General features: G+C 41.0%; 2 protein-coding genes across 2 annotated transcripts in view; both read right to left on the minus strand.

Annotated features, from left to right (window-relative positions):
* ntng1a (netrin g1a) overlaps positions 1 to 18,138 on the minus strand; it is a 90,914-nt gene that overhangs the window by 44,493 nt on the left and 28,283 nt on the right. The window lies entirely within an intron of this gene.
* Positions 1,548 to 2,797, minus strand: prmt6 (protein arginine methyltransferase 6). The gene has a single exon (XM_088363586.1). The coding sequence runs from the start codon at positions 2,741 to 2,743 to the stop codon at positions 1,685 to 1,687; it is 1,059 nt and encodes a 352-aa protein (XP_088219712.1). The 5' UTR covers positions 2,744 to 2,797; the 3' UTR covers positions 1,548 to 1,684.

Here is an 18,138-nt window from a genome sequence, read left to right on the forward strand (position 1 = left end):
AAAATTATTTTTTCTTTAAAGAGGATTAAAGGTCCCACTGCCAATAAAATACCCCCACCCGTGTCTAATAAAGTTTCTCCCTCGTCAAATCACATAATAGTTATTTGAAAATTGATGGTTAAAGCGTTCCTGTCAGGACGACGCCAGCCACTGATTTTAGAATTTGTCCAATTAAGGCTATCATGGTTATATAAAAGGAATGTTTGATACCATATTTTTTCAGACAGGTCAAAATTTGGGTCGTCATCGATACCAAGTGTCAAAAATAAATATTTTTAATAGAGACAATTTCCCTACAAAAGAAAATACCGATACCAAGTACCGATACCCTGAACTAAGGCTGGTATGAAATTGTCTTTGTGGTGTTTGAATTCCCTTGTGTGTGATCCAGGTGAATGGCGTGCTAAACCAGCATCCTTCAGGGACCGACCCCATGTTAAAAAGTCACTTCCCATTTCAATATGGGATGGCTTGAAGGAGCGAATCAGGTCAGTCTCTGCGCTGATCAGCCCGGCGCTAACCCCGGGCTCCAATCTGCTGCAAGCAGACCTCCAGCGTTGATCCAATCCTGTATGGTCTTCTAAGCTCATGCAGCAACTTGGCAAAATTGAAATATCATATTATGTTATAAAACAATACCTGAAAAGAATTACATGGAAGCATAATCCAAAAAGTGCATGATTGAAAAAGGATTAGCGGCCTCGCACAGTTTGGTAGATTGTATGAGAGCGCCTCAGGTCCACCCTGATATGGTTTACGTGCTTCTACCAGTGATTTGGTTTCTTAACAGGCACAGGGCAGATCCGTCCTTGTTCTACGATGTGCGTCCGTCCATGTTATCATGCCTCAGTGCTTTAAGACGGATAGCGTCGAAAAGACGGCTGAGATTTGCAGCCCAGGGCCAAAATTAACAATGTTTTATTGCTGTCGAGAAAAAAAACTAGCACCATGCAACGGACACGGAATCTACGGGTCAGTTCCGGTTGCTAATGGTAATGATGATAAATAGTCTCCTCGGTTAGCGAGAAGAAATGAAGCCCACCTCTTGGGAGGTTGGTCCACCAAATTAGCTTTTGTCAATACTGTGCTTCTAATTTGTGTGCTTAGGATGTGCTGACAGAAATATTGCTTACTGTAAGTGACTGCGGGAATTGAATCCTATTGGCTTATTCATGCTGTCATTAGCATACATGGATGAATGAGTGGCCGTGATTAGATACGGCCATCGCCAGTCAGGTTTCAGCGGCGATCGAAAGGGAAGATGCTTGTAAACACGTTCAATAATTTGTTCGGTTTTAATTGATAGCGCAAGCGAGAACATAATACACATTAGAAATGTTTACCTGGTAATTTAAAAACAATGACGACTGTGAGACCGGTCATCACTGCTGAAAATTGAAATAATTTCCTTTCACCTTTTTTAATTGTTCCAAAAACGTTATATAATTTGATCAAAATTTGAATATACTAATTTTTGTATAACGTGTCGTGAAAATGAGGACTCTGCAGTGCAAAAATATAGAAAAGGTAATAATTTTAACATCAAATGCTTTTTTAAATATATTTTATTTAAAAATGCATGCACATTCATATCAATGATATTTCATAAATCCAACAATTCCCTCAACTAATAAAAGACTTGTTCTACAATCACACCAACTTAATTGTTGCAGAGTACGGCAAACTACGACAATGTTTCAGCGGTCCAGTCAGGGATGGAAAACGTCTTGGAGTGTGTTTTCTGTTTTCCGATCGTGTAGTCCAGGTGGATGCATACATGTCTGTCACTCTCCTCCGATGGGTACATGTTGATCTCCCCGGTCACCAGTGTGTCTTGCATCACATCCACGGGTTCATCCAGGTACAAAACGGCCTGTTTCCAGTGAGTCTCAGGTTTGAACGGAGACGTCGAGAGAACGAGCGCTTGCTGTTTGTCCGGACTCGGGAAGGAGACGGTGAAGTAGACACAGAATGCGTTGACGAGAGCCGAGCCAAAAGACTCGCACCTGAAGTGACCTTTGACCGACCGCAGGTGCTCCGCTGTGGTCGTGTACAGGTCGAGCTCGGCGAACCGGGCCGGATGGGACAACACGTCCTCGGCGGTCACCGGGCTGACGGAAATATCGGAGTTCTTGATGCATTTCCTGGCAAAGTCACTCATAGATGACATGTCAACGCCGTAATTGTCTTTGACGGTGTACCAGAAGTGTAAGCGGTCCTCCACGACTGGCTCACAGATGGGCGTGATGAAAAGTTCGGCTTTATCGGGCAGAATGATCCCGTTGGGCTTTTTTAACCACTTGTCGCGCGCGTACAGCACCGAGTTGAGCATCGACTCATGCAGGAGCGCATAACCCATCCACTCGCTAACTATCACTTCCACCATCTCCGGTAGCTCAACACTCTCAACAGTCCCTCGTATAACTTGGATTTTATCCTCCATGTTATTCTGTTGGACTATTTTCACAGCTTGCTCGGCAATGGAACACGCTTCAACGGCGTAGACTTTCTTTGCACCGGCTTGGATGCAGAACATGCTTAAAACGCCGGTTCCTGCACCGACGTCCAGCACAACCTTCCCTCGAATCGATTCGCTATTCTTCAGAATGGCCAGTCTGTACGTATTGGTTCGTACATGATCCGCTATCATTTCTTCGTGTATTGTCACATCGGAATAGCTATCAAAATAAAGGCTGTCTTGTCGGGTTTTATCGAATTTTCGCTTCTTAGCCACACGAGACATGTTTACCAAAAGGCAGGTGAGGAGCTTGTCGCAACACTTCCGCAATGGTATTTGATTTGTTATGGGATTTGTAGTTTTAAACAGCTCAGGATGCACTGACGTGAATGTAAAAAAGCCTACATTTCCCACAAGTAAGCGACAATGACGTTGCAGCAGAATGGTGCGTTCAGGGACTGAGAAAAGGCGGTATATATGGCTTTCACTAAACTACACAAAATATCTCCTCACATCTTTCTGCTTATTCAAATTTGGGAAGTTATCGGTTTTATTAGTCAACTTTTTGGATAAATTTGCAACATCTATGCCTAGGTTAGAGTGTTTTATCTAGACAGCCACCATGTTCACCTTTTAACAAGCTATGTGCAAGACTTCTGAAATTTCCCCAAAGTTATGGCAGGTAGAACTTTCATTCTGATGGTCCTGTGGGACTTTCAAATACCTTGGCCAAACAATACCAGACAAATGAGCAAGAGCTGTATTTTGTGTTCAGCAGTCGGTTGGGGAACAAAGCAAAATATGAGAATTTCAATTTTTACTCAAAGCAAGAGGACAGTATAGTGGAATGTGCAAGAAATATGTGAGCTGTAAAAATCACAGATTTACTTTTACTACTTTTTAGATCCTAATTACCAATTGAAACGTTTTGTAATTAAATAACATTTAATTTAAAGGGATAAGAATTACATTTGTGAGGATCTATTTTTATATATATATGTATTTATATATTTTCTAAGCGTTGAATGCATGTGTAGGGGGCCAGTAAAAATCTAAAGAAGAAGGTTGGCTTTGCACGAAGGCAGCTGTTCTACCTCTTGGTCAGCTTGCATGGCCTCATGGGAGCTGCCTGTGCTCTGTTCGTAATACCGGACCTGTCAGTTGCGGCAACCGACACCTAAACACGATCACAACATTCTCCTGGAAGTGCACACGGGCGTGGACAGATTGCAAGCACGCAATCCACACAAGAACATGAAATGTATGCAGAGGGACCTGCAAAAGCGTGATCGTGTTTTTTTGGAAGGGGCGGACATCTTGACGACAATACTAAAGGGCAATGGCGATCAATATGAGGCTGGTTTGACTCACCCAAAAAAAAAAAGCCCCAAATATGTGAAGCTGGTTTTTCATAACATCCACTTAGTCTTTTCTAATTGTATCAATGGAAAACAACGGTGAAAAGCAAAATCTCTCGCCCTGGAGGGTTTCCACTGGAACTTATTTGTCAAGTCACCAACCCAGCGCACCAGCCGGTCCCATAGCAAGACCTCAACCCGTCAATCCGCATCCCGGGAAATCAATTCATTAATTACAACCACTTCCCTGTAGACTCACTTCCCTCATGCATCCAAATATCAGTGACAGTACAATGCAATTAAGTCTAATTACCAAGTACATGCCCCATTTGGCGTAGGAAGGAGGCCTGGGCTGGCTGCTTAAGAGAGAATAACTGCCCATTTTAGAAAAATGGAATTCTGTTATATTATTATTTCAGACTACAACGGCATGGCGAAAATTGTAAAAGTGAGAAAAGTTTTGGGATTATTATATTTTTATGGTATAAATCCAATCCTTAAGTTTTATCTGGGATAATGAGAAATTGACTGAAACCACATTTCCCAAAGCAAATATGTCGCTGGGGTCTTTGAGTTGAAAAACACATTAAACTGTAATGATGGTACTCTATTATGCTACCTTGGACTCTTAATGTGTTAACATTCTTTAATTAATGCTCCACACATTTGAATTCAGCTTGGGAACTTGGAATTAAACTTTTGCAAAATATCCACTTTTTGTCTTGGTTCTTGTTGTAAGTAATAATTCCGTCCATGTATTTCAAGGCAGGTTTAAGTCATTTTTTGAGAAAGAATTAATTAGGAAGGCGATGTAACCTGCCATGATTAGGCCAATTACTTTTTCATGTCTCGCAGGTAGCGAGCGTGTCGGCTTTCCGCGGGTCATTTCATGGTAAAAATTATGACTTTGCAAGCAGCCAAGGGAGTTGTTCATTTGTTCTAATTACAAGGACAAAATAGTTCAAATATCTTCATTTTGTTGTCAACAAATAGACTGACACACAGGTTTGGTATTTTGGAAGCGATAAGGCGCTCCCGGCTTGTTCTTTCCGTTGACCTTGGTTCTTGCCAAGTAAAAAAAAAAAATCAATGCTCTTTCAAAGAGACACAAGGCAGTATTCATTTTCTGTTAAGGTGCCGTGCATCTCGCCCTGAAGGTAAGCTAGCCTAAGAGCAAACCTGTCCTGGTAGCAGGACGTTTATCTGAGCTGACAGACCCACGGACGTTTGCACAGAAACACGGGCTGACCACAAGAAGCAAGTCTCGGGATTTAGTTGTAGCATATTGGTTACTTTCAAACAAATACGAAAATCCATTTAAGCACATTAGCGCAACTGCTGAGTCTTGCGTGTCTAATTGCATCCATCGACCTGTCCACAACCTCAACCGGTTGAAATGAAAATATGAAATTAAAGAGCTTCAGGAGACAGATAAAGGATTTTATGCCACATTATCCCCATGTTAAGAATTTCAAATGGAAACGAGAGAGCCCGAATTTATGGGGTATTGTTTTGCTTTTCTGGGATCACCGGGTTGCTTCCATTTTCAAGACTCGGGGAAAACAATGCCACTGTCATCGTGAAAAAAAAAAAAAAACTGTTTTAATGTACAATCTTTGTCAGTTTAATCTCTTAATCTGATTATTTTTTTCAACGCATTTACATTTTTGAATTATGGCAAGCACCGGGAGGGAATATAAAGGAAAATGGATAATGAGCTGCTTAACAGCTTAATGGAATAGTGCTGTAGCCTGCGAGCCATGACAGCCGTGATTGGTCGTTTGTTTACAACACAACCTCTCATTATGTTCTGGCCCGACTTCTCTCTGGCACACTCCAGAAGCGGATTATGCCAAGTAAAATCTGGACTAACCGCAAATTAAATCCCATCACCGCAATCCAGACACATTTTTCCACTTTCAACCAAAACAAAATTCCGATTAAATTAACTAAATCCGACGGTACTCCGAGTTGAATTTGAACGGGAAAGTCAATTTTTCAGTTTTTCTATTGTTAGTCAAAGATGACCGAAAGCGAGTCTCGCCTCGGGTGGTGTTGACGTCCTCATGTGAACCCGTAAAAATAACAAAGTGTGCCCACAGGCCAAGGCTGTCCCGAAGCAACATAAACTTACTGTTACAGTTCATCACCAAACACATTTTTTTCCCCCTCACACAACTCATTGCTCCTTCCAAAGCCGCATTTTTCATCAGGATGTTCCATATTTTTTGGAGCATAAACAAAAAGAATTGTGCAGTTATTTTTGTCCAGTAAATAAAAAAAAAAACACAACAGTGGCATGTGAAGAGAGGCTGCTACTTTCTGAAAGTGTTGAGAAAGCCTTTAATTTGCATTTCAAAAAGTTACACTTGGGGATCCACGCCGAGCCTAACGGCCTCACCCCCCCCCACCCCCCTCACTTCCCTGAAACAATGACATCATCTATCCAAAGCAGCGCTCAGCTTGAGCACTTCTGTTCGGACCTCTAATTGGCCGGGCATGAAGTGCCGGGAGGGACATTACATTGCAGTCTTAAATGGCTACTTTGGGCTGCTGCACTGGATATTTAGTGAGCCCGGGTCATTCTCTATCCCCAGAGAGTCAGTTAGGAGCATGCTATATTGCCTGCAAGAAAGTGCAAAGACATACAATGGGTTGTAAACGACAGGATTCTGCTGCGAGGTCCCCGGATACAGTCGAGGTGGCGTGTAATCACTGGATGGGGTGAAATATTGTCCCTTTGCAATTAATGAGGTGTAAATAATCATCAAGGTCTTGCTAACCTATTTTGTCTCTGTTTTACACTTATTTTAATTTGAAAACATGGATTTTGTTTAACTCATTTCACTAGAAACTAGATATAATAATGATGGATTAGCTGGCGATTACTTGATATGTGATCTAGTCTTAAGTACCGTATTTTCCAGACTATAAGGCGCACAGGACTACAAGGCGCACTGTCAATGAATGGCCCATTTTAAAACTTTGTCCTTATATAAGGTGCACTGGACTATAAAGTGCACCATGAATGCATCATGTCAGATTTTTAATCCAAATGAAATCATTCTCCATTTTATCTTTTTTATGTCAACTTCAGACGCAACAAATTACTTTATAATCACAAAATAATGATCCATAGTCTTTTTGATTCATGATTCATAGTCTTCAGCGGGCCACTTATGATTGATTTCATGACACAATGCTTCGGGTCAGTTTAAATTTGGGAATTTGGTCCATATATAAGGCGCACCGGACTATAAGGCGCACTGTCGGCTTTTGAGAAAATTTTAGGTATTTAGGTGCGCCTTATAGTCCAGAAAATACGGTAATTCTTCATCTTGGTGTCTTGCCTCCGTCGGACCAAACTAAAAAAATAAAAAATCAATATCCCCACGGAGAGGCTCAACTGTTGTAGCAGTGGCCAGTAGTGCGAGATATCAACACCCCTGTTAAAAGATTATTCTTATCAGTCATCTGTGCTAGCCCCTACGCCATGTAAACGAATATCACCGCCTGTCCCGAGATTAGAGCGCTATCGCGGTGACTTTCCAGTGCGGGGCAATAAAAAGTAATATACCCAGCTTTCACTCAGCGGTTTATACGTCGTTGAGAGAATAAGGAATTGGCAGTTAAAAAGCAAGAAAGATAAGCAAGGCTGTAATAATGCAGGTATGTCGCCTTCTGTGACAGATGTGGAGAATGTGTCGCAAAGCGCATGAAATATTATTGGCACTGACGTTAGTATTTAGATTTACTTTGTCCACTTCCTGGACCCAAGGCGGAAATAATTTCCCCCCCACTACTCCAACACAAATGATCAGCTCGTCAACAAGCTCTGTAGGAGTCTGATAAGATGACGTTGGTGAGATAGTGGTAGTTGAAGTCAGACAGCGCTTTTGATTTGACTGCGTCGGAGACTGATGGTAAACGCTTCGGAATACAGTAAACACCGTCCTCTTTTTTTTTTTATAGATCGTACTTGTTGCATGTGAAATATGTTTGCTATTTCAAATGACCTCCAAAAGCCATCAACATTGCACATTTTACAGAGCTCCAATACATTTTCTCTCAATCTACCAGGATTTCTGCATACGGTAGTAAACCCGAGTGACATACAGTATCTCTTTACAGCTCACTTCACATTTCATCTAAGGCCCGCGAAGATAAACCAGAACCCTTCACTTGCTTCGTTGCCTCTTGCTGGAAGCAATAGGACAGGAAATCATTGCCATCAAAACAATCCTGACAAAGGTCAGGCCAAATCAAGGGAATTAAATTAGTCACCTTGAGGAAAAGCAGAGACCCATCTGAGGACAAACCCGGAGGCAGAATTAGTAATTGAGTGTGTTTACTGGCTAATAAACGTGTCATTTACTGAGTCTCGTCTCAATTTGAAATTATTATCATCATCTAATAATCATTTTCTACAATGGCGGGGAGAAAGAGAAAAAAAAACGACTGGAAGGCTTTGAGCACCGGGATTGTTTCCACTTAATTTACATACAACTGTGCAATCTCATCTTCCAGAAATGTTTTCCCATTGTTAGAGACACACAAGAGCTGCTGGCTTTTTTTCAGATCAGCGATTCAATAAACAGGCAAATCATTTGGATGTTAGTATGTCACACACAAACTGTCTTCACAGAGTCGTCAAGCAACGGAGAAGGTGGCCAGGCCTATTTTTTTTATTTTACTGGTGAAAGCACTTGTAAGAATCTCAATAAACGCCATAGCGATGGGATAATTGTAATATTATATAATATATAACAAATACCGTATTTTCTGGACTATAAGACGCACCTAAAAACCTAAAATTTTCTCAAAAGCCGACAGTGCGCCTTATAGTCCGGTGCGCCTTATAGTCCGGAAAATACGGCACATTGGCTAACAGCAAATTTGAACTCATTCAGTGCCATTGACGGTTATTGACAGATATTAACTGGGTTGGCAGTGAATGAATTCAATATAATCTACCCTTAACAATTGTATTCTGCATCAAATGCTAATGTAACAGATCTAATCCGAGTATGAATCTCAGCAATCTCTTTTTGGAATTTTATGGTATCACCTCAGCCGAGAGGTTTTCGAACCTCTTATTATAACTTCAGCACACAGCCGCCCAACCCGACCGCCCGCCCGTCAGGGAGTGCAAGGTGTCGTTCCCATCGAGAGCGCCTCACTTCCTCCGCCTCTGTCTGTCAGCCAGCAGCTTATTAAAGTACTCCCAGGCTGCAAGTGTCAGCCAGAGAGCGTGGACCATTATGATTTGCTCGTAGCCCTGTGTGGGCCTTTAACCTTCGGCTACAAAACGGCAGGTGCTTTGATATGGCTTGTAGAAGGGAATTTGAGAGCGATACGGTTGTCATTGTCTCGTGGAAGTTTAGCGACGGTCAAATCCACGAGCCTTCAACTACATGTGACTGACATCAAGAACTGAACAATTCCTTGCTTACAAATGAGGCGGATGCGGAAAGTCACCCTCATTTAAATGTGCAAACAATACATTTGTCCCTTCCCGACTGTTTGGAGCTTCCGATGAATATAAATAGCGTTCCCTATGGATGTATACACTGTTGAGTGACACATTTTTGCATTTTCAGAAGTTTGCTCTGAACCGCGGACTCCTCAGTGGCTGCATGAGACTAATTGGAGATTGTTTTTGTTGTGTACGATATGTTTGAGAAACAGAACGCTGTATATAAAGAAACGTTACATACTTGGAAAATTGTACGGGTGGCAGTCAAATGAAAGGAAGCAGAAAATGTCTACCACACACGTTTACATGTCACGAAGCAGGATAGAAGCGTGGATGATTATGTGTGCCACCATATGTTGAAATGCGGCGAGAAAATATGAACAGGTGCTAACGGTGGGAGGCCATCTTATAAATTAACGATGAGTCGATTTGGAAGAGTGAAAAGGTCTTGGAAACATGATTTGGCATCAAATTAGATTCTCACTTTAAGAAGGAGTAGAGGTTGCAATCAAAGGGGGACGTGAGATCGTGAATTATGTACATCAACATGGTCAAAGGGAAACACAAAGGGGTTGTGAAAAATGAAATTTGTCCCAGGTGGTAATTTTTATTTTATTTTATTCATTTGGGGATTCTTCAATAAGACGAATTTACTGACCCCGTTTTGTTGTTGCCTTTCTGTCACAACCATGTGACTACAATTTGGGTGCAAAGGTTAAACCACAAGAATTCCCTAAAACCTAATCTCACCTTGTTTTGACAAGGGGTCAACAAAAACAAAAACCCAATTAAGATCACTATTGATTTTAGAATTGATTTGTCAAAGGGCAAAGGAAAACAGAAACGAGGCGATCACAAACCCTTTCATGAACTTCGGGGGACATTTTTGCATCAGCAAATTGCAAAAATCCCTGTGAAGTTCAGAGATAATGTTGCAACTGTAAACCTTTTAAAGTGATGTATCATCCACATCATAGGTAGCAATATAACCTTTCTTGCATTGTATCATCTTTCCTGCAGTAATCAAGCACGCTTTTCATTTATAGGGAGAGCGCTTTGGCTCTGACTCCTCAGAAGGTCGTCTCTATCTCCCTCCTCCGAGGGTAAGCCACATAAATCATGTATGCACACACCCAGTTGAGCTCCAGCTCGCCCGTTCGGCACCCAGGCAGCCACCCCCGTGCCGTGGCCCGGATAAACACCGGCTCAGATGAACTCTTCAGGTTATCCCCGCGATTCACTCGGCTCCACGTCAACCAGATTACACCGTCGATTAATATGCAAAGCAGAAGAGGTGGTCGTGGACAGATCGTGCCAAGATGAGCTGATATTTCGACGTATGATGATGTCATCGTTTGTTGACCCAGCGATGAATCGGTTGGGGTAAAGTAACTGATCTATCTACTTTTAAGGGTCTCTGCGGTGTGATCTGGTTTGGGGAGGGGATGAGGGGGGTTGTCTACACAAACGAGCGCAGTGACGCCTAGTAACACCAGTCCCAGTCCATACAGAGCCAAAGGATTGATCAAACTCCCGTCTGAATGAAGTGAGGCAAGGCGACAAAGATATTGTCTTTCACCTGCACTCTGTCGAAACATTAGACCCACTAAATGTCTTTAGCGAGGAGTTCTTTGCAGTAAATGAACAGAACAACTCGGACCATGACTGTATACTGTACACATCACGGAATCGATAAAGGCTGGAAAAGACCCTAACGTTTTTTGGAGATTCTTAATTTTGGTCCGATTTGCTTATCGAGGGAGTAAATGGCGGACGTACCGAACCGGAGAGTTTTTGAAAGATTTTTTGGGCTGATTTCCCCTGAGGAATTAAAAAAGTTCAAGTCAACTATAATCTGAAGGCCATGTTCGGATAGAAATAGTCTCTCCCTCTTTTTCCTACACATGCTTTTCTACAAGTCAGCTTTTCTTCTGTCCGTATATGACAAACAACAATGCAATAAAAAAAAAAAAAATGTTCAATAGTCTATTTTTGCTTTTCTCAGTGCAAAGACGGGAAGTGTTTACAATGTTGGGTCACGGCGTAGTAGAGGTCTTGAATTTGCTATTTTGCTTTTCACTTGCTGAAAAATGAGTTCTGCTTTTTCAAATAACGTGGTCACGCGGAGAAAAGTTGCTCATAGGTCATCTTTGCAGCAATGAAATCAAGGTTGAAGGGTTTTGTGATTCGACAACAGCCTTCCTATTCAATTCTACAAAATACGAAACCTCTATAAGTAAACATTATTATAAATACGGAATACAGTTAAAAATAATATTGAAAAAAAATCTGTGCTTTTAAAGAGACCAAAATATGGAACTAACGACAAGTCAATCCTCAGGACCCTTCACCACTCGGCGCTTTGACTTTTTATTGAAATATTAAATGTGAGGTCGATTCACAGTGACACATTGTAAAGACTGTCACTCCACTCAAAAAGGCACTGAAGTGAGTGGCGAGGAAGAGTGAGAGGAAGATGAAAATTGAGGGTTTATAGTGAGCTAGAAGAGAGGAAGCAGAAGTTAAATAAATCGGCAGGTGTACGAAACGGCACGGCTAATTTATTATTTATCAAGTACAAATTAGATTGTATTGTTTTTAGTTGTATCTGTCTCCGATAGATTAGCAAATGAATATTTTACAAGTAATCTAAAGTAGTAGTTTAGAATGCATCCTAATTAGGGTCATTAAACGATATTGGCTGATTAGTTGGACGTGATTCTATTTGTAAATGAGTGAAAACTATTTCAAAGTTGCTATAGACAAATGAGGTTGTACTTTCTTTTTATTTTTCGTCTACTTTTGATTTTTGTGCCAACTCACCACGACGGTTTTACCAACATGGCCGTTACTCTGCAGCTTAAATAAAACAGTCCGGATCATCATACCTCGAGACGGATTGTAAATAGTCGATGGCTGCGATAAATTTGTCACTTCTTAGACAGAGATAGGGCACGTTACCTTCCGAGGGAGCATATTTCACCTTTCCCTAGGGCTGATAAAATGCAGAGCACAGGGGCAACACAGCTTCGGTAAGTGAGGCCTTCTTTATGGCCTGATTAAGTCATCTGAGGCGAGCTACAGAACAAGCCACGCAGCTTTATTTTGCTTCCCGTTGTGCGGCCGTGCAGGACACTAAAGGAAAAATGGCATTGGCATTCCACCCATATAATTACATATAACCAAGCGCTAAGTAGGGACTGAGCAAAAATTTTTCTGAGGTATTTTCCCTGGAAGCTGCTCGGCCCATTATATTGCAAATCTTGGTGCCGTACAAAGAAAGGAACACGAGTCAAGTTGGAAAAACAGATGGCTAACAATTACCAAAGCATAGTTTCATTGATGTTAAACGACGACGTGCGGCGCATTCATGAAACACGTCTTCAGATCATTGCCTTTCAAGCCGAGCCTATTAAGAACAAACACAAGCTCGAGTGATTAAGGATTCCCCCCCCCCCACCTCCTTAAAGCTGTTCCTCAGTGTAGCGATGAACAGAATCATGTTCTGATGAAACGATGAAAATCGATCATTTTTTAAATGTACCGTGAGGTGATATTGAGTTCTGTGTATATAGATGAGGAATGCACTCTGCATGCAAAAAAAAAAAAAAAAAAACAATGTGTGTATCACAAAGAGGCACTTTGGCCTTCAGCCTGCATGTCCAGACTCAGAGGCTCCGGACGTGAAAGGTCCGATAGCTCGGCGGAACCAGAATAATATTTAGAGCCATACATGCTGCTGTTGATACAATTCCCAGTGGAGCTCATAAAAAGACTGGTTTGATGATATTCTATACTGGCTTGAAGATTTTTCAAATGTCAAGGTGTTGTGTGTCGCAAATAGGTGGGCTCATGTTATGTCTCCTACAGGTTGCACTTGAATAATGAATCACCACTATTAATACTGTATTTATATGTAACCAGAGCCTCACTTAGTTCATATGCTACAAGGTGGCTCCCGGACGAAAATCGTATTTGGTAACCAACGTGTGCGCTCCATGCTGGGCACGCTTTTTCGTGAAGTGTAGAACATTTGAATGCCGTATTTTCCGGACTATAAGGCGCACCGGACTATAAGGCGCACCATTAATGCATCATGTCAGATTTTGAATCCAAATCAAATCATTCTCCATTTTATTTTTTTTATTTCAACTTCAGACGCTTCAGATCACAAAAAAATGATCCATAGTCTTTTTGATTCATGATTCATAGTCTTCAGCAGGCCACTTATGATTGATTTCATGACACAATGCTTCGGGCCAGTTTAAATTTAGGAATTTGGTCCATATATAAAGGCGCACCGGACTATAAGGCGCACTGTCGTTTTTAGGTGCGCCTTATAGTCCGGAAAATACAGTATATGTTTTGAATCTTGACTAACCGTGGCATGCAATCACCAATTCTAGCAATAAGAGCTAATAAGAGACAACAAATTTCAGGTTCTCTCTCTCCCTCAACTATTTTCCTGCCTACTGTCTGTGGCAAACTGTATAAACCCGATTCCTGTCTTCTCTGTCCTTTAGCCCTCCCAAGGTAGCTCAGCTGAAGAGAAAAAGGATTTATATGTAATAAATGTTTTGACTGTGAACCACTCATGCTTTAGACGGGCACTGCTGGAGGTTTAACAACAGCCCGGCAGCGTAACCAAAGGATTCGGAAAGAGCTTGAAAATGGCACAAGCACCCCCAGTGATGACAAAGTATAACATCCCACAACATGGTGTCGTTTAGTAGAACCACTTTGCTGATTAATCTCGTACTTATATGTGTGTGGTCGGTGTCAGTCGGACGTCGGGATCCGAGGCTAACGAAGTGTCACAGGAGGAATTGTGGGGGGGTTTAACTGATGTCATGCCAACTAGTTAGCCTGCTCCTCGCCATATTGTTATTTTTCTAAATTAAAAACAGCACAATTTTTTTTCTTTTTTCAAAAACAAAAATCAACAAAGTGCCTTATAACCAGATTTTCGAATTGAAGTCTGGCTCATTTGATGTACTGTTTTTATTCTCCTCATGTGTCTTATAAGATCCTTATCATTTCGGTATAATTAATCTTTAGGAGTACCGTATTTTCCGCACTATAAGGCGCAACAAAAAACCTACAATTTTCTCAAAAGTTGACAGTGCGCCTTATAATCCGGTGCGCCTTATATATGAACAAAGTTTTAAAATGGGCCATTCATTGAAGGTGCGCTTTATAATCCGGTGTGCCTTATAAAACACGGCAAATTAAGCTTGCAAATGTAGTCTGTGGCAGATGCAAAGCATATTGATGCCATCTCACAGTGAGCGGCAAATCTTTCCCCATTGCCTTTCACCCAGTGGCCCGCTTGGCGATTTAATTTTGCTGAAGTCTTGGCAGATTAGCGCTACCTCTGTGCTACTGTCATGGAGAATGCGACCCAGGTAGGCAGTGAGCGGAGAGCTGGCACATTGATAAGGACAGCTGCTCTTGGGAGATTTCCCTGGAGAGAACGCTAAGACAGGGCAGGAAAAGACATGCCGGACGTCTGGTGACAACAGCAGCTACGCCTTCATTGTTGCACTCTGGCTGCTGTGGCAGACCTGCTTATTATCTGATAGGCAGCTTACAAGCTAGGAGACCATCAACTTTTGTAGGTGCAATCAAAGGGCTTAGGGCTAACATTCTGATTGAAGTCGCTGGGCGAGGTAAAAACAGATCGGCGAGTAGATTGAGGAAAAAAATATTCCTCCCTTGGATTTTACTTTAGAGTCACATTGAAGAGTTTCCATTTCCCGGCATAGTTTTCAAAGTTCAGTGAAGAGAGTCAAGAAGGAAATGATATTGACAAAAAGGTGCTTTTGTTTTCATTCATTCAACAGCGTCACAAAACACATAATAGACTCATCGGAGGAAGCGATTGTTCTACGACATTTATCCTAATAGGTTCATGTTTAAAAACACTCCCTGAAGTACAGGCAACTTTTGAACCCTCGTTAGCATATTCTCCTTTTATCCAAAACAAAGAAATTGTTTTTCCTTTCCGATATGACAATAGCATCGGCCAGACAATGCCTTTTATTCTGAAAGCCAGGTGGCAGCTTGGGTCTTTACTTGAGATCTGCCACTGTTCTTCCAGAGCTTCCCACTGGGTTTTCCTTGACAGAAGTGGAAAGAGGAAGTGACTTTGATGAGGAAATGTTGCTCTTCTGTGGAAGTGTTGAGAGGCAACGGCAATACGATTTATTTGTCTGCATGCATCTCGCTAGCAGATTCTCAAACGGGGAGATTTTGTGAAAAGATCTGATTTTTAAATTATTTAAATTAAAGTAGGTTGAAATTTAGGAAGCATGGATAGAGGTCACTTTGCAAAAATAGAAAAAAAATTAAAAATGTATGCATCTCGCTATAAGATTCTCAAACAGGGCGATATTTTGCGAAAAGATACATTTTTAAATTATTCAAATTAAAATATTCTAAATTTAGGAAGCACGGACAGAGGTCACTTTGCAAAAAAAAACTGATTCTCAAACGGCAATATTTTGTGATAAGATACTTTTTTAAATTATTCAAATTAAAATAGGTCGAAATTTAAGAAGTACGGACAGAGGTCACTTTGCAAAAAAAAAAACTTATTATGCATTTTACTTCCCTGAGATGCAAATGACACTTATTCAGCAAAATGGCACTTTATATGGCTCATTCATGTGAATATGAAACCACCTAAAAGAGATTATCCCGTACCTCTTATGGTTCATTCTCAAGCACTGAAGTTCTCCCTTAGGAAACATATTTTTTTTTGTACTCATTTTATAACTTTACTAAATGGCTGCTCATTACCTCCCTCGGAAAGGTTGTACATCTTGCATAAAAAAGACCGCTGACAGATTAATGAATTGAAGTGAGGGTTTTATCCTCATCTGTCACATAATTGAAAAATATAAACACTAAGGTTTATGTTTCGCATATTCCATTATAGAAAGGCGACAAACAGGTTTACGCGTTTATGTACATCACGCTGTGCTTGTTCGAGTCTTAGGGTGGAGTCATTTTTATGCCTAATAATCTTTCATCCTCAGGATTCCGCAGTTATTACTGCTCGTGGGCTGATATTTCATCTCCCTGTGGAGTTTTCATTCCAGCACTCTAAAATCATTGCGGGTTGATTGGTATTCATGTAGGCCTGCTGTTTTAATGCAAAGGGGCCTTTTGTGAAAGTATATTTAGTGAAATGATTGTTTCACACTCTGCATTGTCGAGAGGAAATAATACCTGATGTTTAAAAGCCCTTTTTGGATGTTATTTATGGCAAGGTGTGGATTTCATTTTCATGCAATGCCATCTTGGGTATGACATGAAAGAATTTTTACAACTTACATGAACTGGATATCTGTGTCGGTATATATATTATGTTTTTTTTTTTTTTTTTCCTGGGAGGTGGTTCTACTTTAATCCCCCGGCTTGTATGGGCACAGGCAGGTCTTTGATCGGATCCTGTTTGATGAGCGATATTGACACGACCACGTCTGCCGCAGCTTCATCTGTTGCCACCATCCAAGTCTGCATTTGTTTAGTTTAACAAGATTAAAAGAGCCGTGGGTGGATGTGTCAGATATCTGGAAATACTTTTTGGAATTTACACATTTATACCAACAACCTTTCCTACCCCTCCGCATAAAATAAAAGCGAGGATTCACCTTCCCGCCGTGGCTTGATCGCTGATGCATCTGAAGAAGAGCTTGGCTTTTGCTTAAAGTCGGTTTCATTGTCTCCTTTGTGGCTGAGTGACATTTGGAATCTGGGATAATGTGCTAATGATGCAGTATTTTCATGTAGCTTGCTCCTCATAGCAGTTAGTGCAGTTGTCTGGTTTGCTTTCATGGGTAATTAGCGGCTGATTCAACCCAAGACAAATAGCAAAAGATTTGACGTGTCCAGTAAAAGTCATCTCTGTAGAAGAACTACACTCAAAATCCAATGCTTAAATATTATATTTTAATTCGTGTCAACTTTCAAATATCAAAGCCCGGGCCAGAAACTGAGTAGAATTATAAATTACTCAACGAAATCCAAAATACAGAGCACTTGAAACACAACTGAGGGCTATTTTTTCTTTTGCTTTGCTTTCTTTTCCTCTTCAAGCCAGGAGCTATATTCCGCCAGCAATTTAATATCTGAGAGAAAGGAGGGATCTGTATTTTCATAATCGTATGATAAGGAAAGGGATTAAGCATAAAGAAGGATTAATTTGCTTAATCTGCCAATATGGTGGACCAACAACCTACCCCCTAGAACCCTACCCAATTATTATTTAACTAGAGAAACTTTTTTTGGGGAGATTTTTCTTTGCCTTGAATTTACCTTCACAATTTTACAAAATGTGTATTATTAAATATCAATGGGAACTGACACGACCCATCAAAAACTGCTTCATGTAGCAACAGTTGCTAACTTTTATCCGCAAACCAAGACACAAAAGAACACGCAAAGTAATTTACCTCCATTTCCAATCAACTTTTCCATTTCAAGCGACAATCATCTTAAAGCTTTCTGCTTTATGAGGTGCATAATAGGCACTGATCTCTATCTGCATTAAGGAGGGAAGATGGAGGTGATTAGAAGTTGATGCTCCCTCAGGCTCGGGATTATGGTAAATATACTGCTGGTCTCCAGCGACCATTAAAAAGAGCTTCTTCATCCCCTTCCAAGTGACTGGATTTTAGTGGACCCTGAAGGTATGGCAACATCAGCCACCAATGTTGTTTATGGTCTGCAAGGAGTTTTTTTTGCAAGTGAGGTGTTGAATGAACATGACCACCAACCATCAGGGTCACCGAATTCCTGCTGACTATCACAAAATGTAATTCATGGCCGAATCTACTCAG

The sequence above is a fragment of the Syngnathus floridae genome, chromosome 20 (assembly GCF_059516105.1).
Source record: "Syngnathus floridae isolate MCC-2025c chromosome 20, RoL_Sflo_1.0, whole genome shotgun sequence".
Lineage (NCBI taxonomy): Eukaryota > Metazoa > Chordata > Actinopteri > Syngnathiformes > Syngnathidae > Syngnathus > Syngnathus floridae.

Coding starts and splice junctions, on each gene's coding strand:
- prmt6 (XM_088363586.1), bottom strand. CDS start 2,743: ATGTCTCGTGTGGCTAAGAAGCGAAAATTCGATAAAACCCGACAAGAC.